The 26,451-nt window shown below is 43.8% G+C and overlaps 1 protein-coding gene across 12 annotated transcripts in view; it reads right to left on the reverse strand.

Annotated features, from left to right (window-relative positions):
* Positions 1-6,247: 6,247 nt before the first annotated feature.
* The window catches only part of Slc8a3 (solute carrier family 8 member A3), a 133,598-nt gene continuing 113,394 nt past the window's right edge, over positions 6,248-26,451 (reverse strand). For 3 of the 12 annotated variants that reach the window (XM_039111701.2, XM_017593995.3, XM_039111700.2), the window contains 6 exons: positions 24,944-25,050; positions 17,859-17,876; positions 13,229-13,353; positions 12,464-12,563; positions 10,616-10,891; positions 6,248-8,221 (listed from right to left, as the gene is read on the reverse strand). In XM_039111701.2, the coding sequence (XP_038967629.1) occupies positions 7,845-8,221; positions 10,616-10,891; positions 12,464-12,563; positions 13,229-13,353; positions 17,859-17,876; positions 24,944-25,050 (1,003 nt within the window). In that variant the 3' untranslated portion in view covers positions 6,248-7,844. Of the gene's footprint in view, positions 8,222-10,615; positions 10,892-12,463; positions 12,564-13,228; positions 13,354-17,858; positions 17,877-22,266; positions 22,371-24,943; positions 25,051-26,451 lie in introns of all 12 variants that reach the window. The other 9 variants (XM_063261491.1, XM_063261490.1, XM_017593993.3 and 6 more) reach the window with 6 other exon arrangements.

A 26,451-nucleotide genomic window follows, 5' to 3' on the forward strand; every position in this document is an offset into this window, starting at 1 on the left:
GGATAGTGGAAGGAAAAGGTGGGGCTGGGGATTTTAGAAAGGAGAGAGGGGAAGGAGGAGAAGTGGAAGAGGAGATGGAGGAGAGAGAGGGAAGAAGAGGTAGAAGGAAGATGGAGCATGTGGCCTGGAGGTACCTACCACAAGTAGTGAGGGATCTCATAGCTGGGGAATGGAGTAGTGCAGTGGTAAATCTGCCCAGTTTAGGCGTACAGTTTTAAGTATTATAACTGAGTTGTGTGTTCTTTACATAGGCTTATTGAGGTTGGAGATTCACTGCAACATAAGGCAAATAAACACTTCCCTTTGGAACTTGCTTTTAGTCATGACGTCTCAACCCAGCAATAGTAACTCAAGATACACTCTCAAAGGATGTGATGGGTAGAAACTCTCTTAGTGGACAGACCTTTAGACATCTACATATTCTCTTTGCCTTGAATTATGGATCTAATTATGAACTAATATTAATGGCTTGGTAAGTGGCTAAGCTCTATGCTTTAGGTGTTTGTCTCTTCCAAACCACATAGTCCTCAGAGTTATGTTATCAATGCTATCTGGAGTGGGCCTCTGGGAATTGCTCAGGATTAGACGTTAGCAGTAGAAGCATCCCTAGGTGTGTTAGCAGCCTCACAGGAAGAAGAAAGATAGAAGAAATAGGTTTTTACTGTCTCCTGTGTGATGCCCTGTACCACCTGTATATTCTGCATATGTCCCCGCCACTAAGAAGCCTCCCATCCATTAGGACCCTTTAACCTCGGACTTCCCAGCCTCCATTAGTGGGAGACATTTTTTTTTATTTAATAAAATATCCAGCCCATAGCATTTAGTAACAGAGATAGAAAATAGACTAAATTTTGAGGAAATTTGAGGAACGGGAGGAATAAGGCCCATAGTATGAATATTAACGTTTCACATAAATGCATACCAGAGAGCATCCATAATTGTCTGTGTTCTCAGTAATCGGACAGACCATGTGAGCCATGAACGGTAGTCGGCCTCTTTCTTTAGTTACCCTGATGCTTGTCCATGTATCAAAGCGCGAAATGGCAGGAGAATTGGAGGTTGTACTTCTGTCACAGTGGGAGAATAAATAGCTACCATGCAGTGTAAAAGCAATTCCTCTGTCAAGCAGTTGTAGAAAAGATGACAGAATGACAAACAGCTCCCATTGAGGTAGGAGTTAGAAAGAACTTGTGACACAGCAGAAAGAACTAAGATCAAAAGCCAGAATCTAAATATTCTGAGGTACCAAAATAGTTGACATTGGGTCACACCCCTTTCAAAAAGTTTTAGGAAGAATGGCATCCTCTTTCTGAACACAAGTGGAAAGTTATCTGTATCTCAAAGATACACCTCCACTTGTATCCATTGTAAGATTAGTCATAATATCCAAAATATGGAAACAGCCTAAAGTGAGTGAGTGTAGGGGATGGTACCAATGCTAAGGTCCTGTTCCCCTCCTGGCTCTTGATATATCAGTAAAGATTTCAGGGGCCAGTTGCTAGAAGCAAGGAAAGAGGCATGACTTCTGGGTCCTGACATGAGACTGGGAGATGCAGGAGTGGACGGGAGATTTCACCCTGCTTCAGAGGGAGAAAAGAACCAGCCATGTGAGACGTTGGGAAGAGTAGCCATAGGCTGCCCCTCCAGGAGGGAGGTTAGGGTGTTGAGCTGGGACTAAATGTTGAGGGCAGATTTAGGGTGCTGAGCTAAGAGTATTGGGAAGGGTACACTAGCTGTGGTGGATCAGAAGTGCCCAGCAATTGAGCCAAGAAGGCAGGTTGACATTGAGCAATGCGTGTGTCTGTGTTTTTCATCTGTGGATCCAATATTTTCTGGGTGGGGGCTTAGTAGCAGAGTGTGCCCAGAGCTTAGAGTGGGATAGCAAAAAGTACAAGCTACACATGTTGTTGAATAAAGGAACGAATAAATTAGTGGGTTATTACTACAGTGGTTAGCTTTAATTGTCAACTTGACACAACCTAGAATTCCCTGGGAAAAGAGTACCCAAATCGTCCAAGTTATGTTAATAGATGTGAGAAGACCCAGCCTACTATAGGCAGCACGATTCCTTAGGCAGGGTTCCTAAACTGTACAAAAATGGGGAAATCAGGCAGAGCACAAGCAAGCAAGTAAACAAACATTATGCATTTTTCTCTCTGCTCTTGACTTTAGCTATTTGAAGTTCCTGCCCTGCTTCTCCACAAATTATAAACTGAATTAAATCCCCTTCTCCCCTAAATTCATTTTTGTAAGAGTATTTTATCACAGCAACAGAAACAAAGCTGGAACAATTACTCAGCCTTAAAAAGTAGGGACTCTTGCTGTGTACAAGGTGGAGGAACTTAGAAGAAATTAGGCTAAGTGAAATAAGCCAGGCACAGAAGGACAAATGGTGCGTGATCTGATTTATAAATGGACTGTCCCTAAAAGGCAGATTAATGGAACAGAAAATTATAAGTTTCTATCAATAGCTGAGTTCAGGGGGATGGGGATATGCTGGTTAAGGGGTCCAAATGTACGTTATTAGATGCATAGATTCTACAATTCTAAGGCACAGCATGGTGACCCCCACTAATAGTGTATGGAACATAAACTTCAAATTCCCTGAGAGTAGATATGAAGCATTTTTACTACACCAAAAGGTAGTATACATGGTGATAGATATATAAATATAGCATATACACACACATATAATGTATGTATGAGTTAACTTGATTGAAATAATTTCAGTATGTACACACATCAATATATGCAACACATTATACTCTATAACATAATTTATGTATATTAAGCTTCAATAAATATATAATAAGAGAAGGAAACTGTTTATTAGGAAAATCTAAATTCATTTTTTATAAGGTCAATTTGAGTCTCTCTTTAATGGTTTGGATTTTGTATATGATCTGTCTTCCAAAAAGCTTTGTTTTTCTGGTGAGGATTGAGCCCAGGCACTCACACATGCTGGATAAGTACCCTACCTCTAAGCTACACTGTAGCCCATAATGGGGCTTAATTCTTAACATGACAGTATTGAATGAGTATTGACAGAACTTTCAAGAAGTAATTTAACTGTGGGTGCTCTGTCATGAACGCACCAGTATGGTCCCTGTGGTAATTTTGGGGGGAATGGTTGTTACAATGTGAGTCAGTTCTTTTGTGTTTCCCTCCCCTCATCCAGCTCTTCATTCAGGAAGGATGAGGACAAGGTAGGTGAGAAGACATTGTGGACGGACCAGAGAACTAACTGCTGACTGGTTTCTCTTGTGTTCCCTATTGGCAACTGGCTGCCTCTCTGTGGGCTTCTTTCACTGGCTGTATCCTATGATTCTAGCCTCCTCCCATCCTTTGTTCTGGTGTTTGACTCAAGAGGTCATGATATTCTGGAATAGCCTGGAAAACATGTTGACCCATGTTTCTGCCTAACCCGCACTGTCTGTGAGCTCCAGGGTAATCACATAACCACTCGTAACCCGCTTGACAGAGAAGAATAATACCTACCTCTTATGGCTCTTATCAGACACAAATGATGTATATTAAAGGCTTTGAAAACTGCACAGACATAGGTCAGACTGTTCTTGACTATTAATATTAAAATATCTCTCCTTAATCACAAAGGCATTGTGGCGAGGCAGTCATTTACAACAAAAGATCCTTTTGCAGTTTAGAGATGTTACAAGAAAGTGACTGCCCAACTAAGGATTATATGTCACAGCCCCTTTGCATTTGAATGAGTAAAAGTGACTAGCATTGACTAATTGGATGTGGGAAAATGTGGTATGACTTGGAAGCTAAGGCAATTAATGGTGTGTGTGTGTGTGTACTACCTCCAATTTACTTTTTACCAGAGATGAATGGAGAAGACACGCAGAGACTGGCAGTCATAAAAAGAAAGAGACCAAGTCCCTGAATCATCATGTAGAAGAAAAGCCACCTGCTGACCAAGAGTCCTTAGATCATTGCATAAGTGAGGAGTAAACTTCATGTTCTCTTAACTATTGAAATCTTGGGGTTGACTTATTATGATAGCTATTAGGTCTGGAAGATAAATGAGATAAAGGGATGGGGAAGGTTGTGGCCCAACTTGTGCACTCCGGTTGGCAATGTCACCTTCATACTGATTCATACACAGCGGGTGGGACGGAGGCATCCTGGAGGGATGCCTGTGGTGTTGTCTGTTGTGGCTGTCAGGCGGTTTGTATATATCACTCACCTTGAGCACCCACCGTGTTCTGGAGTGAGTCTCAACATTAATGCTGGGAGTAATTGGCTTTAGAAGCGTACAGAGGCCATGAGCCCAGACATGTGTCACTCAATCCAGAGACCAGGTTGTTGTTGTCTAGACTCAGACTAAGGTCTTTCCTCTCTCTGGACACCAGCCTTACCCCTCCTCCACATTGATCAGGGTTCAGCTACTTCACTCTCAATAAAGTCCAAAGTCTGGGTGATCTAGAAATGACTCGAAGCAAAGGAGAGATGAGCACAGGTGAAGTTCATATTTCTGTCTCTCCCATGGAATCAACTTAAAAACACTTTTATTTTCATTCTCAACTAGCAATCACATGGAACATTCCCTCTCTCTCTCTCTCTCTCTCTCATCTGTCTGTCTGTCTACCTATTGTTTCCCAGTTATTACCTCCTTGCAGGACTTACATTCTCAAATCCTTTTTTCTTAGTCCCAGTTTGGTCAGAAATTTAAATCTAGGCAAGGACAGAACTCCACAGTGCAAAAAGGTCAGTGGTATTTGTTTATTCATTTTTGTGGCGGTGGAATTTTCTTTCCATTCCTTCTCTTTTGCCTTCAACACAAGACCTCGTTAGCCTGACCCTTTCTCAGATATACAAGCAGACCACAGCTATCACCCACCTGCCTTTCCCCTTCTTGAGGTCCATGCCGAGATCCCATCTGGTCCTGACTCCAGGCATACTGTTTCTTTTTGTCTGTCTTCTACTGCTGAGTCCTCTCACCAAAATAAATTACCATTTATTTTTGCTTCGAGGTCCCATTCTCCATGAGTTCCTTCTCCATTCTTCTAGGCCAAGTCAGAGATTGTATGGCTGTGTTCTGTGGCCCTCTGTTCACACTACATTTAGAGCGCCTATGGTATGGGACCCTTTTCACTTGCACCTGATCTCAAGATTCATAAGCTCCACCCACTGCTCAGCTTTGGAAGGGGCACTAACACACAATGGAATTTCTACATCCTTATGTCTCTGACTTGTTTGGGCCTGGGATGGGTTTAGTCCAAAGCCACCCACCCACATGAGCTCCCCCACCACTTCACATGTGCACATGCATGTGCATGGACACACACACACACACACACACACACACACACACACACACACACACACACCAAGACAGCCTTCTACAAAGGTCTCTGCCTTCTAGAAATGTCTCTCTGGGTAAGGGCAATTAATTGCAATCTCTCAATTGCAAATTTGCTCCCAGATCTCCAATAGAAAGCTTCAGTTAGTTCTGTGGAGTGGGGTTGCAAGGCCATGAAATCACATTAGGGCTGTCAATTGAGCTAGACTATGGGATGGACAGATAAGGGGACGGGGAAGGGCTACACACACACAGAAAGTAGGACTGGAGAGAACACATGAATGGCAGGCAGGGAAGGCAGTCTTGGTTCTTCAGGTCCCTCTGGTCTGAGTTCTGCAAACCCCTCCCCCACCAAGCATCCTAATGCTTTCCCCTCTGTTTTAATTGGTTCCTGTTTGTTAGAACCATTTTCATTGGTTCCTGCTTCTTAGCACCTAAAACACTGCGTTAGAAGAAATTTTACTTCATCTTCTCGACCGTGACCTTCTTATGGTCAAGAACACAATCCTCACTGTGTCACTAGAACGTAACTGAACATGTGGCAGGTGCTCACAGTAGGATTCTTGAGTGACAAATGATACTGAGCAAGTGGACACTGATGCCAAGTCCGGGTGGGGAGTCTTGACTATATATGGCTCTCTAGTCAAAGCCTTACCCTGCTGTGCCTTTCTTGTACAAAAAGCTCCCTCACCTCACCGCTGTCTACATAATTGGCATTACCTATGTCCTCCTGCCTCTTTAAGTCTGGGTTGTGATAGGTAGCATCGCCATGAGCATCTTTTGCCTTAACAAATACTATGTCTAGCACATTAGCGCCTGTGTGTGGTGGGAGACAACAACTTCGATTCGATCGAATCTGCCTCAGCAGATACCTAAGGTGGTCCCTGGACCACTCATTGAAGAAACACGGGGGGAAGCAGGTTGTGTGTAGAGACATATAGGTAGACCTTTTATTTTTATTTTTTGAACCAACCCAACATTTCCACCGGCAACTGTCAACATAGCTTAGGACACGAGCACTGTTTTATTTTTTATTTTCTTTAAAAAAAACTGTTTAAAATTAAACAGGTGTTTTTATTTTGTTTTCCTCTCTTAGAAAATGTATTTATGTCAATGCAGAAAGCCTCAAGACCCGTGGGCAGTTCTGTAGTGTGTGTGTGTGTGTGTGTGTGTGTGTGTGTGTGTGTGTGTGTGTGTGTGTCTGTGTATGTTTTAAAGCCAGGTTTCAAAACACATTGGGAAAGGGTCTGGGAGGTGGGGTGTCAGCGTGTCAGTCCTTACTGTCTAGAAGGCTTGGCCCCTTGGCAATGTGGTGACTTGGATCCCTTGGGGGCAGGGTATAAGAAATACCCCACAGTCTGGGAACAGAGAGCTTTATGAAGTTTAAAAACAGGCAGGAACAAGGGGGGTGTTGGGGAAGATGAAGGATTCCAGTTCCTATCTTATGAACATGCTTTCAAAAGCAGCCTGAAGGTCAGGAGAGGGGGAAGAAAGCCCCTGTTATCTTACAAGCCTCCAAATTCTAACATCATTTAAAGCCACCTCCTTGGCCCTCTGAGTATGGCACATCAGCCTGGGAGGGGTGGTGACACTGCCATTCCCCCAAACACTGACTCTTTAAATATGGCCCACTCCCTTAGAGACATCCTCAGTAGAATACCTTCTTCTCCCCCACCTCAGACACAAACATTGGAGAGGTGTTCCCTGTGTTTCCCCTGCTGCCCTTGGTCAGCCCAGAATGCTGTTATTTCTGCTCTGAAGTCTTTCTGTGGAGGGTGCACACACAGGTGCTGACACACAACAGAGACGTAGAATGGCTTCCACCAAGAAGAGGGTGACTCCTCTGTGGTTTGGATTTGATGTCAATGCACGCAGAATGAAGGTCCTCCTATGCCCTGAGTTGGATCCAAGGGACAGCAGCAGCCTGATGAGAGCAGGAGGGTATCTGTCACTCAGACTTGGGATTCCTTCAGGGTCCTTTGTCACTAACTTCAGGAAAAGAAGACAAGACAATAAGTGGAACCTGGTAGGAGAATGAAAATGACCACAATGATGACCAGATGAAAAGAGCACCCCAAAGAGCACCCCAAAGCAGCCATTGCCGAGACGGCTCATTCTCACACCGTGACAGCTGAATGAGGAAGTCTTGATGCATTTTGCTGGAGGCAGGGGAGATCTTGCCCCTTGAGGAACTAGAGTCAAAGGAATAGTCGAGTGGTAGAATAGAAGGGGAGGCTCAGGGGTGTGAGTGGCAGGATGGGGAGAGGTGGATTTGTTGCTGTTGTTGGTTTGTTTGTAATTAGATACTTTGGACAGTGGGTATCGTCTCCATTCCATTGGATTGGTTAAGTTTTGCCCCTTTCTGTGCAGTGCCAGGGCCTAGGTCAGGTGAAGTTCCTGGGGCTCAGGTCTCGATGCTTCTTCTCCAGGGATGCTCAACCTGGGAAGGTTGGTGAGAAAGCGCCTTTCTCTCAAGAGAAGTCCTAGGCCTGCCCTGTGGAGGTCTTGTTCTGGTGGTTCAGAACCCCTTGATGTAGCAGTAGGCCTCCAGCGTGGCAAAGAGTACGTAGAGGAGCCACAGGCTCACAAAGAGCCACGTTGTGGCAAGCTTGCAGCCACGAGGACCTCCAAGCTCCCCGCCCAGGTGGGGCCGCCGACGGTACAAGAGCACACTGAGGCAGACAAATGCAAAGATGGTGAAAAGAGTGACCGAGAAGGCCAGAGTACCAGCGGACACATGGAACTCCTGTCCCTGCATGGCCCAGTAGATGGCGGCGACGGACCAGGCCAAACCAATACCCAGGAAGACATTGACAGCATTACTGCCGGTGACATTGCCAATAGAAGCATCTGCATACACATCCTGCAGGGCAGCAGCTTTGCTGGCAAATGTATCTGGAAAAGGACAGAGACAAATGGTAGCTGCGGGAGGATGGGATGGGCAGGGCCGTCTGAGCATCCCTTATAGGCATCTTGGAAGCATGGGCAAAGGGACCACTTCCAACCCTGCCACTCGTGAGCGGTGTAGCCTTGAGTGTATCCAATTATGGGTCAGGGGTTTCTATTCCTCATCTGTAGGTATCTGAAGCTTTCTAAGAGCTATTCCCATCCCAATATTTACCTAGCAGGCTTATCATTCCCCATTGACTCTGGCTTTTAGCAAAGAAGACCCAGTCATTTCATATCCTCTGTCCAAGGAACGTAAACATCAACTCAAGCAGCTTTAGTAGATGCCAGGTTGCCACTGTCACGAGGGCCATGTACTCATGTAACCCTGACAACAACTGAATGATGTCCATGTGCTCAGGAAAATAAGGACCAAAGCATCTACCCAAGGTCACTTAAGTTAGCTACAGACTCAACTCTAAAATCCCCATGGAAGAAGTCTTCTCATAATATCCTCCCACAGTCAAAGAATTTCATCAAAAGCTGTGCCACCAGAGACATGGAACATAGCATATGCTTCTGAAAGCCTCAGTCTTGTCAGGTGCTTTCTTGACCAATTTTCAGGCCTTTGACATACCTCAAACCACCTCCCTACACAGTATATCCTGACATCTCACTGTGACCAAATTTCCTGGGTCTCCCAGAGGAAGCCTCTTGCTCTTTCTTGACTATAATTTCTCATGTTGGCTCTTATCTATCCTTAGTTATTTTTCACATATGTCTTCCCCCTTCACATGTGCCCTTTTCCCACTGATGGCTTAGGCATATTAAGGCCTGGAGAACAGTGGGTACAGGCCATCTCACCTGCAGAGCTCCTGACACCATTTGATTTCTTATCATCAGATTCACTTCTATAATAACTACGCTTCTGACATAACTAATACACAAAGTATCTTCCCCACCCCACAGACCCCTATCTGAGCTGGGCTTTTCAGGATTTCCTGAAAAGTGTTGTGGATATAATATGATGATTCATTTTGAGTATCAACTTGGTTAGATGGGGATTGGGTTGAATGGTACTTGTGGGTGTGTCTGTGAGGAAATTTCCAGAGACTATTAGATCCTAAGGGCTATGGGTCAAGGAATGGACACATTCACTAATGAAGTCATAATTCGATAGCATTATTAGGAGCCAGAGAAAGGCAAGAGGGACCTAGGTGGGGGAGGTATCTCACTGGGGGCACATTTTTTGGGGATAATAGCTTGGCTTGGGCCTTTTACTACATTCTTGTCAAGCAAGATATGAATTGATTTTCTCTATCATATCTTGCCTTCCCCGACATGTTGTGCTGACACCCCAACACTGTGAATGAAATGGATCCTTCTGTCTCTTAAGTTTTTCTCTTGGGATTTTTGTCATAGCCACATTGAAGAAATTAGTAGTTGGAATTGATCTCTGGAAGGGTATGTTTCTTTGCTATAGTGAAGGCTGCCCTTGCTTTGCCTCGTAGACCCTCGCCTGGCGAGATTTAGTACAAATACTTGAAACTAGCAAAAGGTCAGAGTTCAGATGTCATAGAGACCCAGACTTTGTTAAGTAGGGAGCCTGGCCTAATACAGTGAGCTTGTATCTGCTACTTAGTGCTTGTCATTTAGGCCTGGTTTCTGTAGGACCTGCCCTGACTCAGCTTAACCCAAAGCTTCCTGTTTGAAATCTTTGCTTCATAGAAATTTTTGAGAAGGTTTTAATTATTTGGGTCTATTCTCCTTTGTTAGATTTTTAGCTGAGGGCTGAGAAGGAAACATGTCTGCCTTGACTCACATAATAGATCTCCAACCAGCACAAAATGGTATCAAGCATCAAGGGAGTTCAGTCAACATTAGTCTCCTAATTGAATTAATGAATGGTTACTGCGGTTTACTTTTGGATACTTATAAGAAGATAAAGAGCACATGATTCCTCACACAGAAGGACAAATCCCACTAAGGTTCTATGCCAGTTCTGATAGGAGATACTTTGACCTCACAGGTGACCACAGGAGCAGGGGAGGCCAAGAAGGATTGTGGGTATTTCCATAGGGACATCTATAAGCAGACTAATATTTAATATTTCACAGGCTCCTGGTGGCAAATGGAAAGACATTATTATATTTATTTAATTACATTGCTTGTATCTTATTAATATAACATGAAGGCTAAGAAATTGGGCCACTTTACTCAGGTACCACATCCTCGGTAGACCTCGGTTTCCCCTGTCTAGTAATGATCAGGGCAGGGATTGAACATGTGAATTGTTTGGCACCCACAGTGCCTGCTGTTTCAGATCTGAGGTTAGGCCAATCATAGGGGTCATTTGAACAAGGGGGCATCCTCTTTGCAAACTTAAGCACTCCTCACTCTCACCTGGCACAGAGGTGCCGAATGCCACAAAAACAACAGCTGTGACCGAATCCTTGAGCCCGATGGTGCAGCCGAAGTGAGAGGCCAGGTCCCCGATGATGGCGGTGAGCATGCCGATGATGAGGATGGAGACCACGAAGCAGGCCCAGCCATGGCAGTACTCTGTGGGGGGCACACAGGCAAAGAGCACCTTCCAAAAGACCGTCAGGAAGTGCATGACATAGTCAAAGCATGATGGCAGCCTCTCCTCTCCAGATTCATCTTCCTCCTCATCTCCTGCTGGAGATAAGATAAACAGGTCCAAGAAAGGGAAGGGAGCTCAGATCTCCATTCATAAAAAACCGTGATGTCTAACCCACACCACAGGCTTCCTAGGCTAGGATGGGGATTCAGCTCTCCCTGGACAGCAGGTAAGAGACAGAGTGTGGGTACCACCATGGGAAATGGGGAACAAACTGGTCATGTAGCCACTGATCAGTTTAAATGCAGCGAGCTAAGTGAGCACGGGAGAAGGTGAACAAGCTCTGGGATAAAGAAAAAGAATAGAGAATGGGATTAAGAGGCAGGATGGGAAAACTGGACAGGAGGGCAGAGGAGGGACAAAGGAGACAGGGACAGACTTCATTTGATTTAGGCAAAAACAAAACAAAACAGAACAAAACCAAAATTGGCTGTGTGGTTCCTCACTCTTCACTGGGTGCCAGTGGGATTCCTCCTGTGTTTCCTAACCTGTTTACAGCAATAGTAACCGGAATTCTGTCATTATCCACCTCCCGGGGGATGGCTGTCATTCCAGATCATGGAGGTAGACCGGAGACTTAGTACCATCCTTCAGACATTCCATGGTCTATGACCATTCTTTTTAAGAAATGTGGATATATGTACCCCTCCAGTGGCCCAGGAGAAAATGAGCCTTAGTTTAGGAGGAGCAGAAGTCAAGAATCCGGATTCTAATTCTAATTTTGAATGAAAGAAATCTTAGCCCGGAGCATTTTACCTATAGTTTCTGAGCTTCAGTTCCCTCCTTTGTGAAGGGGGGTAGACTATGTGGCCTACATTCCTTTTGTTGTCTCCTGAGGGGCACAGTCAGGTCATCAGAAGAGACACAGCCGAATGGATGAGAAAGCAGGGCAGCAGCAGCAGCAGCAGCACTGAGACTCTCTTCCTGGCTGTGAGTTTGCTTTGGCTCTGGGGCCTTAGGGATGTGACCCTGTGGGTTGCTATGACAACAAAACCTCATGGAAAAAGACAAGGCCAGTAGTGCTTGTCAGTTTGAGAGAACTATAGTGTTGCTGAGAGACAATGCAGGGGCGGCTGGGAGACCCTGTCCATCCTCATTCCAACACATCTGCAGGCATCTGGGGCTTCTGCCTGGGCTGGACACGGGTCCTTCCTGTAAACGTCAAAGGAACCATCCTGGGTGGAGATTAGTCAAGGGGTCAATGCAAAACATTTTGCTAACTCTTGACAGCCAGTTCTGTAAGGCAGAATTACCTTCCATTTTACAGAAAAGGAAAGGCAAACCAATGAGAAGATAAAGGATGGTGGGAACTTGAGTTTCCTCTGTACTTATTCTGCATTTGCCTTTCTGCGAAAGGTTACAGTCATTCTCTTTAGGGCCAAGAACATTGAAGACATGGAGGATACTTGCACTAATGCACACAGAGGAATTGGAAGACAGATGTAACTATCTCTTTTAGCTGCTCAGTGACATAGGTAAACATGTAGAACCAGAGTCAGGAAGACCAACTGTAGACTCTCCTGGGAAGTGATAAGGCTCTGAGCGGGGCATGGTCTTCTTTCTTGGGATTGTCTGTGCTTCCAGCCAGGCTATTTTTAGGACTCTCTTACCTGCACTAACAGTGATGGCTTCCATGAATTGGTCCCTCCAGGAATGGGTCCCCACAACCAATGCCAGGTTTGTCTTCTTGATCAGTTTATCCACTGTACTCTGTCATGAGGAGAAAAACTTGGAATCGTGAAGTTAGAGTTCTCAGAACCAATGAGGCCTCTCATGTTACAAAGGAACGAAAGATGCCCTAAATTGTCCTGGTTCTAAATATTTTTCATGAGGTAGCCTTGGATGATGTCTTCTAGGATAAATCCCTAGTTCTTTGGCTGTGAATTCTGACAGTAGGTGCTCAGAGAAATGTATCTATAAAGGGGTTTTGCGGTCTTATGGAGATGGGGTTGCTGACATTGAACTTACAGAGATCCATCTGCTTCAGCCTCACATGTGCCTGGGATTAAGGACCTGGGCACCACCACAGCTGGCTTGAAATATCATATAAAATGAGATATCAATAGGCCTTGCCCTGGAGTTGTGAGTTTTGGTCTTTAAAACACACTTAAACAGTTGTGGTGACACACCTAAGGGCTTCTTTCCCTACTTATTTCACATTTGATATATAGTATTTCCAATGGTATTCCTAGCATACATATAACCAGCACTACTCATTAGATGTTATAAATGGGGAAATGGAGACTTGGGGTGAATACGTGATTTGTTCAGTCTCTATTTCACATTCTTAGCAGTGAAGTCAGAACACAGTCTCATATCTTCTGTCCCCCACCTTAGTTAGCCATCATTTCATTAGACCTCACTGATGGTCTGACCTTGAACTCATAGGACTCTTCAATGATGACCTCTAGTTTAGGGTGTTCACCCAATACTGGCTTTCCCATCTCTGCTATTCTCTTGGCCTCCTCTTCCTCCATAGTCAGCTTCCTGTCTGTCACCTCTGCAACAAAAGAAACAACAGACTAGCTTTAGCACATTTTGCACCTCCCAAAAATTTATAGCTCAGAGACACAGGCAGTGGGTGCAAAGCAAGCAGTCCTCAAGGGTGGGGACTGGGTCTTTCCTAACCACGGAGCCATCTCTCCAACTCTTGGACTTGGTACTTCTAACATCTCTTTCTATTAAGTGCTGAATACTCTGTTATCAGACCATGATCAGGCTCCCAGTAGGCCTGAGATGAGCATTCATCTTGTTTTATTCCTGGGTAAGCAATCTGACCCAATGACTTCCCAGTGATGATACCAAGTGAAGTCCTCAAGCCGTCTGGTAGCAGAGCTGGGAAGAAAGGTCAAATCTCTTGATCTTTAACTGTTTTGAATTGCTGGGTGTGGTTGTCTACTGGTCCATGTAAGAGTGCTGGGAGACACATGGATCCCATGGCCCTGCCTACTGGCTCCGTTAGCATCTGTTTAACACAGCTGTCACTGTTCCATCTATGAGAGAGAAAGGAGAATGTTTGCAGCAATAGCTTCATTTCATACATGGAATGACATCCTCACAGTAAGAAACTTGAGCAATATCCCAAGGAACTGCATGATGTTCTGATGACAGATTCCCCCCAGGATTTCTCTAAAAGGCAGGGACACATTTCTTTTGGAATAACAATAAAAAACCTCATTCAATACAAGAATAAAACAAATTTCTCCCTTTATTTTCTTTATGAGCTTTCTCTAAGTCACTCTGCATCTTGCATTATGGACCAATGGTTCCTTTTCATACTGAATGGTTAAACAGTCTTTCCACTTCAGCTGGTAAGTCCATTCTATAGCCACTTCACCATGAAGACATGTTTTCTGGATTAGAGTGAAATAGAGATTGGATCTTTTTATTCCCCTTTGATTAGAAAATCGCTCTTGGCAGCCTGTTTCTTTCAGAGCTCATTTAAACATCTCCCCATCCAAGTCTACATTCTCACATGCAATTAGTTCTTTTATTCAGTTCTTTAATTGCTTTCATTCCACACAGTAAACCTCCCACTGGAATCCTTTAGTCCTTGGATAATCCCAAGGACAAAATGGGTTGGAGGCCAAGGAATTCTTTTTTTTTTTTCTGTAGCCTAGGAATCAGTGAAATGAGGGGGAGAGAAACCTGGGTTCTTCAGGATTCAGTGAGAGCAACTCAGGGAAAGACTATATAAACCATGGATGGGTGTTACTAAATAGAGAGACTTATTTATGTGAAGATTTTCTCCTTGGAAGAGGGCAGTTCATAGTGGCTCCGGATCCAGTATTTGAGCTTGTTGGATTCAGTATTTTCTACAACCAATGAGGTGATCTGTGACAAGGTCCGGGAGCTGTCCGTGGTGCTCACCATCCTAGCTCTGGTTTTGTTGTTAGACTTGTGCTTTGACATTTCTTCACACATGTGTAATAAATTGTAATTGATATGGACCCCTTCCCTCCTCCCTATCACCTCCATCAAGACTCTCTCAACCTTATAAATCTCCATTCCACATTCATACATTTTAGTTATATTTTGATATATTTAGTTATATATCAGTTTAACCTGGGCCATCTGCATAATGGTGGGTTTGGAACTATCTGCTGGAGAATTGTGGGCTCCCTAGTGGTTTATTCAACTGATTGCGATGACTCCCTAGCTCCCAGAACCTATTGTGGGCACTAGGGTTGCAGGTCGGAAGGGCTATTTTGAGTTCCATTCCCTTCTGTGCTTGCTGGTGTTGAAAGAGTCATTCTTGTGCAAGCTCATTGTAGATGAGTACAGTTGTGTTGAGTTCATGATTAGAATGGCTACACAGTGTCAATGAGATGGCATTCTCTAGCCATTCTTCTTGTCGTCTGACTCTTGCACTCTTCCTGCCCCTCTTCCACAATGTTCTCCGAGCATTAGAGGGGTGGTCTCCATGTCTTATTTATGGTGGGTCACTCCCCTTTCACTTATTCTCTGTTTGTTTTTATGTTTCCAAGCTGGATGGTATCTTCTAGCAGCCTCACCTCACTGACTTTAATATGGGTCTCTGGTGAGTTTATTCTGAAGGTGAATCTGGGAGTCTGAATGTGATGGGGGTATTTGCAAGGACAGCAGTCCTAGAAACTGAATGGCAAAGCATTCTGGGGAAAAGCCCTTAGAGAAGACAGAGAGACTCCTTAAAGAATGGGTGTGCTTTTCTTCTTCTTTCTGACTTTGGCATCATATCATATTGCTTGTCTCAGCAGTGGCAGTGTCATTCTGCCCATCCCTCCCCAGGTCCCTCATGTCATACCTTACATGTACTGTGAGAAGTTTGTACCAATATAATGAGCTCTCCAGTGACACATAAATGTACCTGTCTAACCCCCTGTCTAGCTATCAATCTAGCACTATATCCACCTGGCATATTATTGATCTACCTGCTGACCTGTCCACCCCTGTGGTGACAGCCACTTTTTGTATCTAGCCTCCTGCAAAAAAATCTCTTTGACAAACAGCCAATCCTCTATGATTAAGCCACCCAGAGCCCCACAGAAGCACTGTTTATATCTGTTAACTGACTTTCTCTTTCTTTCTATAAACTCTGACTTAGTGTCTTGAAAGTGGTTCTCTCCTTTTTCTAATTTTTGTATAATGGCCATTACTTTAAGTTCAAACTAAGTTAATTTTTTTCCAAGCCCCAAACATAAAAGACAAAGAATAATGATTCTGATCACTCCTCAGAATTTCAAGTGAAGAGAACAAAGGAAAAGTGATCTTGATATTCAGGCTGACTAAACAAACTCTCAGTTCTAGGAATAAAAAAGAGAAGAGGTGGGGAGGGAGGTAGAGTATAAATAAGATGGGAGATTGGACAAATATTGGAAGGACAAAGCGCCTTCCAGGCTAGACAAGGATAGACCGAGTGCTCTGCCGACACCCCTACGACGCAGGGGTGTGGCTAAGTCTTCCAGCCTAAGGCTCCTGAACTTGGTGGGATAACCCAGATAAACACATTTACTCTCCCACCACCAGGCACTGTTGATCATGCTGGCCTGTTCTCTCAGGAAGATCCAAATCAAAACCTAAGCTTTCTGGTAGATACGAAGCCTAATGAAGGGCTCTTCAACCAGAGACTGAAAGTTATAGGGCATCCCTTCTGCATTTTATTTTTCTAAAGACATTTGAGAGCATCTTAAAGGTATAATGAAACTTAAACCAAATCCAGATATGTGTGTGAGGGAGTGAAGGCAAGAGCTGGAACAAAGGAAGCCGAACATATTCGTGTGGGGTAGAATGTGGACAGAGAAACAGGCATCCTGGCAGCAGAGTGCAGAGCATGGGGCTGGAGCTAGCCCTTATCCTGCTGGCACAAAAGTAAACAAGAAGACAAAGAGGTTATAGCATTGTTTTCACAAAAGGAGAACATATTAACTATGTGCACTTTTTGCTTGTGGCTTCAAGGAGGCAATGATCTTGCAACATATATTGCCTTTCCTAAGCCCAAAGGGGTGACCTGTAGGTAACCTCGAATGCCAGTGCACTCTGTAAGATTTTTTTCTCTTGAATGGCCTTAGTGTGTGTGTGTGTGTGTGTGTGTGATGCGCACGCGCACGTGTGTGTGTGTGTGTGATGCACGCGCGGCACGTGTGTGTGTGTGTGTGTGTGTGATGCACGCGCGCACGTGTGTGTGTGTGTGTTCAAAGAACAGATGAAATGTAAGATGTTATTTTAAAACATCTTGAAACTGTCTTGGGGAGCACATTCCATCTGCACAGTACTGCCAGACACAGAGGACTGCTTTCTTTTTTGGTCATGAGGTTGGATGCTGTTTGTGAAGGGCTCCCATTCATGCCAGCATATTTTCAGAGTAGGTCCATGTCCTACACAGGATCTAAATTCTGAATGAGTGTCTCTCTAAAATAAAGTCTATAAATGTCTTTCTCAACCAGAACCCTGTTCCCTCACATAGTTCTTCTGATCGGAGTATATGTAACTTTAAGGATAAGTGATGAAGGCGTCTAAATATAGCTATTTAGGTCTCACCTGAGATGACTTAGAAGATCTTCGGGATCAATAAAAGTCTTTTTGGATATTTTTAAACAAACTACCTTACATGTTCTAGGCTAATATTGGTTGTTTATCCCTGGGTATCTGGGGTCAGTCTTTTCCTTTTGAGTTTTATGGCAATCCTCTTGGAGATTCTGGTCCTAACCTTTACCCTATCTTTTCTAACAATAAGATGCGGATGAATTGAGATGTAGGAAAGTCTATGATCTACTGTCCTCTTGGAAGGTATTCTTTTAATGCTAACTATGCTTTCCCCCCTCATTCACTGATGAAAATGATGCTCAAGGGATTATCTACTTCCCCACAATTACACACTTATGTAAGGGGTCTCTCAGTCATTGGGAGGATCTGTCAGGTTATCTTGACCCTGTAGTTCCTATTAAGTAAAGTAATGGATATTTATCTTCCACCAAGTAATAGCATTGGCAAGAATAGAAAAGAGGGGGAAAGACAGACACCTCTTACCTGGAGATAACAGGAGCGCTGTTTGCAAATGGATATCAGAGAAGAGGGAGAAAGAAAAGGAAAGAACATTAAGGTCCCATCTTGAAAGTATCCCCAGGCTTTGTGGCTCCTGGCAGCATAAAGAAGGCAGTAGGTTTAGTCGGTGACAGAGCTCAAGAACACATGCAGACAGCAGCGTTTGAGCAGGTGCAGCGTTTGAGCGTGTGCAGCAGTAGCAGCAGCAAGAGGTATGGGAAGCTGGAACGACTGTGGAGCAGCTACAAGTCAGCTACAAAGTCAGGCCCACACCTTCCCTGAAGACGTGAGTGCTAAGGATGGAGTCATGAGTATGGGAGGACCAAATGCATAAAAAAGATGCTAGGGTGATCCCCGCGACTCAGTCTGAAAAGGAGTGAGGACCAGTTATCATGAACATGGATGTGCATTTTGCAATCCTGCCAGAGTAGCTGGCTTGTTGATGGCAAGGGAAGCATTGGGCTTGAATGTGAACTCCAGATAGCAATAAGCAAGAGTGTAACAGTGTTCACATCTATGATTCCTAGCCCTAGACTTTCAATCAATCATGCTCTGCCTCCTACCACCCATAAGGTTTTCACAGACACAAATGGTTTCTTAGCTACCATTATGGCCAGATTTTTGGTTTTTCCCTAAAAGAATGATATAAGGAAAAGATGCATCCTTTAGCCTGTTGTCCCTGAATGACTTGTACTATCTTGGAGTTCAGAAACATGGACTCCTCCTACTTCGTAGCATCTGTCTCATCTTGTCCCCATACTTAGTAATGTTTACTATCTTGGAAATTGATAGTCTTTTTGTTCAGAAACGGTAGGTGAACTCTGGATTTCAGATACTATAGAACAGAGGGACTGTCAGACCAAGACTTGCACAAGGACAGGAAACAGTCAAAAACAACACAGGATGTCCCTTGCTTATTTTTGCTCGTGCTAAACTCTTGTCTCTAAGGTAACCTGACAGGATCTTCCTATGATTGAGAGACTCCTTCACATGAAATAAGAGCTTTGCTTATGCTAAAGTCTCTTGGACATCAAAATCCACTAGTTACAAAAGATTTTTCACAGCACATTTTCATCCTCATTGTATATATAATTGTACAGTCTTCACTCCTTGGCACTTGTTGGGTCTGACATCTTGCTACATACTCCTGGTAGAGACTGAAAAGGAAGAAGAGTCTGTGTGTATATGTGGTGATATCTGCAAACTTTCTTCTAGTAACCTCAAGGAATGCAACTCATGCCAATGTAATAATATTCTTATTACATTGACACAGATAGCAAAGGCATTTCAGATTCTTAGGCTCAAGTGACGATTCCAACACATTAGTGCATCCAAGCAAGCCAGACATTCTCTGCTTCTTGTCTTCATGGATCTGAGGTTTAACTAAGGAGATGTGAATGCATCTGTGAGATCCAGGTGGTCAATTTCGAGTTACTGATCCTGCCAGGGTATTTTCCTTGATTTTCCACGTATTGATCCTCAGGGTCCTGTGAGAATTATTTATCCCTGCTCAGACACTCTAGAGACAACCAGGAAATAAGATCTCTTAACAATCTTTTGGGGGCACTTGATAAGGTGTGTCCCTGGATGTGGAAAAAAGAGAAAGAAACAGGCCCCACTATTGGATAGTGCCTCCTTTCCCACAGGAGGCTCCCTATGGTCAGGCACTGACCTGAGAGTCCTGACAATGCAGTGCTCATCCTTGCTAAGAGAAGCTCACACTTACACACTGAGGTTTAACTCCATGCCAGAGCAATCATGTTTTCTCTCATCCCCTCTTTTTTCCTCTACCTCTGATCATGCGGAACTTTTAATATCACCTCCAAAGGCTGTTGTGTTTGCTCAGAATAGAGTCTCCTATTTCAAGTGCAGTCCTTTTTAAAAAATTCAATTGTCATTTTGACCATGCAGAGATGATGCCAGCCTGAGTGCCCGAGCCTCTCCTAGACAGCGGTGATAATGAAAAGCAATTTCCACTGTACTGTCTCTCACTCTGAAAACAGTAGGGCATCCTGCAAATCAGAATGGATTTTCATTTGACTTTGGATCTAGACAATTGGGTTTTATAACCTTTCACCTCATGGTCTGATGCCAATATCAGGGAAGAACTGAAGAAACAAAAAAACTAACACCCCAGAGTCTAGGTCCTAGACCATAGGTCAGGAGACTGGAAAAGCCATAGATGGACTCACTGAAAACTTCCACCTTGGCACTTTGTCTCTGAAAAGATCTTGGGGCATACCACACAAACAGTTTTCTGAAATCTTTGTCTCTCCTAGGACTAGCCTTCCTAAGGATTTTCCTGGAATCTTCTTGGTTAAAGGGTAACCTCAAATGGGGAGCAGCCATAGGCATTTGCATTCAGCCAGGTTTTCTGAAGAACACAAGGTTTATCTTAGGAGATTTCCTGTCCTACTGTTTGGGAGGACATTCAAGGGGAGGCAGAAATCGTGGGTCTAAAAATAAAGGCATGGCTGGGCTTCTAACCACTTCCTCTTATCTGGAGCCTCTGCCTTCCTTCCAGATGCTGGTATCATCCAATGAGCTGCGTTCATCTTCCCCTTGGTGAAACTGTCTTAGATGGGCTTTGGGTATCTTTTGTTTCTAGCCAATCATAGAGATGTGTAGTCATTGCACAAAGGGACAATGCAGTGCTCATCCTTGCCAAGACAAGCTCACACTTACACGCTGAGGTTTAAATCCATGCCAGGGCAATCATGTAGAAATGAGGTAGATCAGGCACTGAGACAATTTATGAGAATATTCTGGAAAATGAGAGTTGGAAGATAGGCTGCAGTACAGTGTGAGAGGCAATGAGATGAAATTCTCTTCCTTCTGGCATTCTCCAGTGGTCAGGCTGGTGGAAATACCTTACTCAGTGGGCAACAGAAGACTGAGCTTGCTTTGCCCCTTGAATGTCAGATGTGTCAGGTGCTGGCACAAAACTGTTGAATTCTGCAGACAGTTTCAGTGGATAATGATAATTGGCCATAGTTTGAGGAGAAGACCTGCAGGAGAGCTTTGAGAGTGTCTCTGTTGACCTCACTCTCTTAGATCTGTTGTTGTAGCTCCACGTTGCTGAATATGAAACCACTGAAGAATGGTCACCCCTATATATGAACAAGTGATTTTGCATCCCCGTATCTTTTCCTCCAACATTTTCAAAGTCGTAGCTTCTGGTAATTTTCATTAAATGAAGAAAGCTTCTTTTCTATTTTTTCTGTTTGTAACAATTGAGTGTCAGTCCCTTAAGAATGAGCCTCTGGCTGGGTTGTTGAGATTCATGCTCTGAGAAAACAAGGGGAAGGCCTATATCTCTAATCAGAAGTCTTGAGTTCTGAGCAATGTCTTCACTTGCAGGGGGCAAGCAAAGGCAGGTATCCATGAGCTGTGCACTGGCTATCTCTAGTCTCTCAGTGATAAGCACCATGTTCTTTTCTGGGGCCTAACTGTTCAGGGAACAGTTGAACCTAAAAAAAACCATACTCTCTCTTATAGGTTTTCAATTTTCTGTTTTCATTATCCCAAAGCAACCTTCGTAAGAGACCTTGCTTTAGACTATGAAAAAAGGTAAGATAAAGTGGATGAGATGGTAAGGGAGAACAGAGAGCTTAAGATTCCTTATTGCAGTGTTACTTCAGAAGTTATCTCTCTCCCAGAGAGCTCTCAGAGACCATGACCAACTGGTTTACCTCCCCATGTCATGGTCCACCCAACTGGGAAATAGCCAGATAATGCACTTACCTCTAGGAAGAGCAGAGAGGCCTCTGGGCCTCTCTGCAAGTGAATAGCTTGCCAAGCATTCAATATACATTGAGGAATGCAGCAGAAAATGGTCAAAGCATTATGGGAACATGGGTCCAACCCTTCCTCCAAGACCCCTCCCCTACTGTCAATCCAAGCTACAGTGAGAAGTGGCAAGAAAGGGGCACAAACATGCAACACACAACATTTCTTTTTTTTTTCTTCTCCTCCCCACCTACCAAGGAGTTTTCACCTTGACAAGTTATAGTATGGGGACAGAGAATGGGGGGAGTGTAGGGGACAGTAAGAATTGGATAATTGCATAAGTATAGCATAATACAGAAATAACTTATTAAGGCAACAAGGAGTTGAGGCTGCAGTACTGCCCAGAAAGTGGGAAAGGAGGAATATGGAAATAAATTATGGCTGAGAAGGCAGAGATGACACCGAAACAGGGTGAGAGCGAGAATATAGGAGGGAAAAGTAACAATTTCTGTCAACAGGAGGAGAAGGGAACAAATGGAGGGGGCAAAAGTAGTCACTTTTTCTTCCTTTTAAAAATCATTTACTTGTTTGTTTAAATTTTCTTGCTTTCTTTTTCCCTTTGCCCTTTCTTGGCTGTTGTTTTGATTTTTAAAGAATCTCACACCTGATATTCCACGTTCCATCCATTTCGGTTCACCAAGGGCAATGAAGAAATTCTCTTGCCTTTCGTACTCCTCCTCATCTACTATTTTAACCCTTATGGTTTTCCTGTAGGGACAACAAGAGAGAGAGAATGTGTCGACTAGGTGGGCAGGTTGGTTGTTTACCTGAGTATAGCCTTTAGCAACCATTCACGTTATTCTTGGCACATGAAGACCTGTCCTGCTATGGTGGCCTTAGACAGGACTTTGGTGGATTGTTCTGTCTCATTAAAAAATGCTTGTAGCTTCTCTTGTTCCTTTGTCATAGTTGTTCTTATAGGTGAGAGGGAGAGGGAACCAGGAGGTCAAGGACAAGTGGGCAAAGGGAGCCAAGAGGCAGGAAGGGAATGGGAAGGATGACTTGGTCCATGGTGGGGAGGAGTCATTTTAGATCCTGCAATGGTTAGTAGGAAGTAAGTTGGGTAGCACATTCCATTGATGTCACATGGTAACAGTAGCATTTCTTGAGGCATTGAGTAAATGATCTGCCCACTGGGAATGATCCAGAACCTTTCTACCATTGTGGAATTCATCTGCAGGACCTAGGTCTTCAGTCCCTTATTTTATCTCATTAAGAAAACTTTAAAAGCAAAATATTTATGAAAAGAGAGACTAGAAAGAGGGTAGGAGAGAGAGAGGAGGTAGGGAGAAAGGGGTCTATTAACTTTCTCATTCTTTTTCCCATAGGGAGGTTCAGGAGTGGGGAATCAAAATAAGTGTTGGCTTTGACATGATACAGGAATCCTGTACTATTGACGTTCCTGACAATAGTATACTATATCCCAAAGCTGACCTAAATGCTGATTAGCCTGGATTCAGAACACAAGGTTGTGGAGATTACTGTCTCTTTCTGGGTATCAACACAGTGGAGTGCATGTTACAAATAGAAGCAAGCCTATCTTTGAAATATACTCCACTCCAAGGATGGCACTTGAGCCTCATTTAGTCACATGGTCATGTGGAGAGTTTGCAGGGAAAATCTGGATTTTCGTGCTTGGCTTCTCTTGGCTAGTGGTGGTTAGCAGGCCCCATTAGAGAACTAGCTGGAATTGTTGTTCTCCGAGATTTATTTGTGGTAGGGAAGACGAGGATTTCCTCCAAGGGAAAGGAGAATAAGTGATGGTTTAAATGTCCTCAGGTCAGCTTGGTGTGGTGGCACATACCTTGATTCCAGCACTTGGGAGGCAGAGCCAGGGAAATCTCTAAGTTTGAGGGCAACCTGGTCTACAAAGTGAGTTCTAGGACAGCCAGGGCTACACAGAGAAACCCTGTCTCGAAAAAAAAGTCCTCATATTGTCTGATGTTCCTTTGACATTCTGAAGATCTGAAGACATACTTTACTTTGTTAGCAACAAAGCATAAGCAGTGTTGAGCTTGTGTTTGTGTGTGTGTGTGTACATATATGTGAGTGTGTATATGTGTGTGAGTGTGAGCATGTGTATGTGTGAGTATGTTTATGTATGAATGTGAGCATGTGTATGTGTGAGTGTCTGTATGTATGAGTGTGTGTGTATGTGTATGTATAAGTGTGTGCACATATGTGTGTACATGTGTTAGTGTGTGTGTGTGCATGTGCATATATGCGTATTTGTGTTTGAGTGTGATATATTGTGTGTGGGAGTGTGTATATGAGTGTATATGTATGTGTGTGTTTTACTTAGGATTCTTTTTCATACTTTGTTGAGTGGACAAAAGACAAATACCATTGATTAATATAGAGGTCAGAAATTTCTCTGTCTATAAGACATGAATGTTTTGCTACCAAGGGGAACTGTGGCATGAGATCAAAGTGGGCCTAGCTTAGAGAGATATGATGATGGTTTGATCAAGAATACTGACCCCCTAATCTGGCAGCTCTTCCTCTAGAGCACAGCGTATCCTAGAAAGGGTGGGTGTGACTTCTTGTTGGAAGGTTTCAAGATCATTGAAATGGAAAGCACAACTCTGTCCATTCTGAGCCATCACGTGGGCTTGCTGGGAAAGCTTGTCTTTAGGTCAGAATTCTCCCCCGCTGCTCCATCTGCCTCCACATTGAGCTTCCCTTAACAGGGGTTGGAATAAGGCAAGGAGATCTTTCATGGAGACCTTTACTTAAAGATCAGTCAGTGTCAAGGAGAGGAATAACCTTTGATTGCAGAGAGGTGGCAGATAAGATGGCTCCCACATGGTCCTTGGGAGAGTGGGATGAATTACGATCCAAATATATTGCTTCTCAAATCTCTTGGGACAGAAACTCAACTTTGTGGATAGCTGTCTGGAAAACTGTTCTGAGAGTTTGTTCCCCATGATTCCTCCTGTCTGTAAACAAACCTTGCCTCTATACTACATCATGGAGAACATTACTTACCAAACTTTCATAGCGCTCTTTCTCTCTCTCTCTCTCTCTCTCTCTCTCTCTCTCTCTCTCTCTCTCTTTCTCACCCATATTCATTTTGCCACCCCAGAATAATTGCTATTGGTTCTTGAGGACCTCTCTATGGATACCATGTGACAGGTTGGCAGGTGTTAGGACAGAGAGAGGAGAAGTGAAAAGAGCAAGAAAGGAAGAAACAGGAAGGTAGAAGGCAAGAGGAAACGGATAGGCAAGAGGAAGAAAGGAAGAAAACTGTTAGTGTTAGTGTGGAGGACAGGGTACTACACCTTTCTGAACACTCATATCCACCATGCGGGGGCCCATCATCTCAATGACGTAATTCTTGTTTTTCTCATACGCCTTATCATCAATTACCTTGATGTGAATTGTTTTGCTGTGGATGGAAAAATAAAGTTTCATAAGGAAGGAGCAGAGTTGGGGTGAGGCAGCTGGAGGGAAAAAGGAAGGAAAGAGAAAGAGACCCAGAAAGGTCCAAATTGGCCCCACTTCCACAAGTGCATGGAAGAAGGTGGCTGCCCTGGCGCTCCTCCCACTCCAGTGAGCCCTCGGGTTTCATGTATAACCATACTTGAAGACTAGACAAAGCTCAGGCTTCACAGAGAAAGGTTCTGAGTTTTAATCCCAGAGATACTGTACGACCTTGGACAAATGATTTAACTAATATACAAGCAAGAGAAATAAGGTTTACTCAGTATCAAGGATTATGTAGCACCTCCTTTATCCTTTAGGCATATGTTTCAAGACCCCAGTGACCATACGACATCACCGAGAGTACCAAACCTCATAATGCTGTCTGTGCATACCTATGGTGTTCAGTCTATACATTAGGCACAATACAAGATTAACAACTAATTATAAAATAGAAGAATTATAACATTACCAGTTGGTCATGGGGGTACACACATTTTTAAACCAAGTACTCTAGAGCCTGAGGAAGAAGGTCAGTGTGAGTTTAGGACCAGCATGGACCACAGAGTGAGTGTGAGGACAGCCTGGACCACAAATCCAATACTCTGTCTCCAAAGACTAAACTGAAACAAAAAAAACACAACACACTGCAATAAAAGATGTTTAAAATTTATGAATGGTTTACTTCTGGAGTTTCCCTTTTAGTATTTTCAGATAATCGTTTGTCATAAGTAATAGAGACTGGTTCCCACACTTAAAACTTAAAGTCATTAATGTCTATACCTTGCAACTATTAGTGAGCTTCACTGTGACATTTTCAGAGATGTATATGTTGTGCTTGCCAGCATCCAGCTCTCATGGCCCCCCGTCTCATCTGCCTTTCTCTCCCAGCTCCCCATAGTTGCCCACGATTCCCCATAGTCCTCCTGAAGACTGATAAAAGACCACTGCACACATAAGAAGATTGACCTGATAGGTCTTCTCGTTTATTCTTCAACTCTTTGCTTTTGGAACAAGGAAGAATCTTTTTTGACTTCTAGAACCAGCAGATGGTGATTGAAAGTGCTTATTTCATAGAAAGAACAGAAAGGGAGGGACGAATAGGTCTGTGGGGATCGGGCCTAGAATAGTAGACTCTCTTGCCCTTCTGTGTGGCAGTGGGGAACACAGGGAGTCCAGCGAATTGCTCCATTTGTGTCACACATTGTCTAATTTATGGTGACGGGGGATGCTATCTGCAAAGGTGATGCTGCAGCATGGGAATGTGGGAGGAGGAGGAGGGTACACAACTCTGGGGCTGTCTGAGTCGGGATCTGCGTTCTACGTCAATCCTTTGGCCAACGTCAACCCCAGTTTCCTACATTGC

This window comes from Rattus norvegicus, chromosome 6 (genome assembly GCF_036323735.1).
Source record: "Rattus norvegicus strain BN/NHsdMcwi chromosome 6, GRCr8, whole genome shotgun sequence".
Taxonomy (NCBI): Eukaryota; Metazoa; Chordata; class Mammalia; order Rodentia; family Muridae; genus Rattus; species Rattus norvegicus.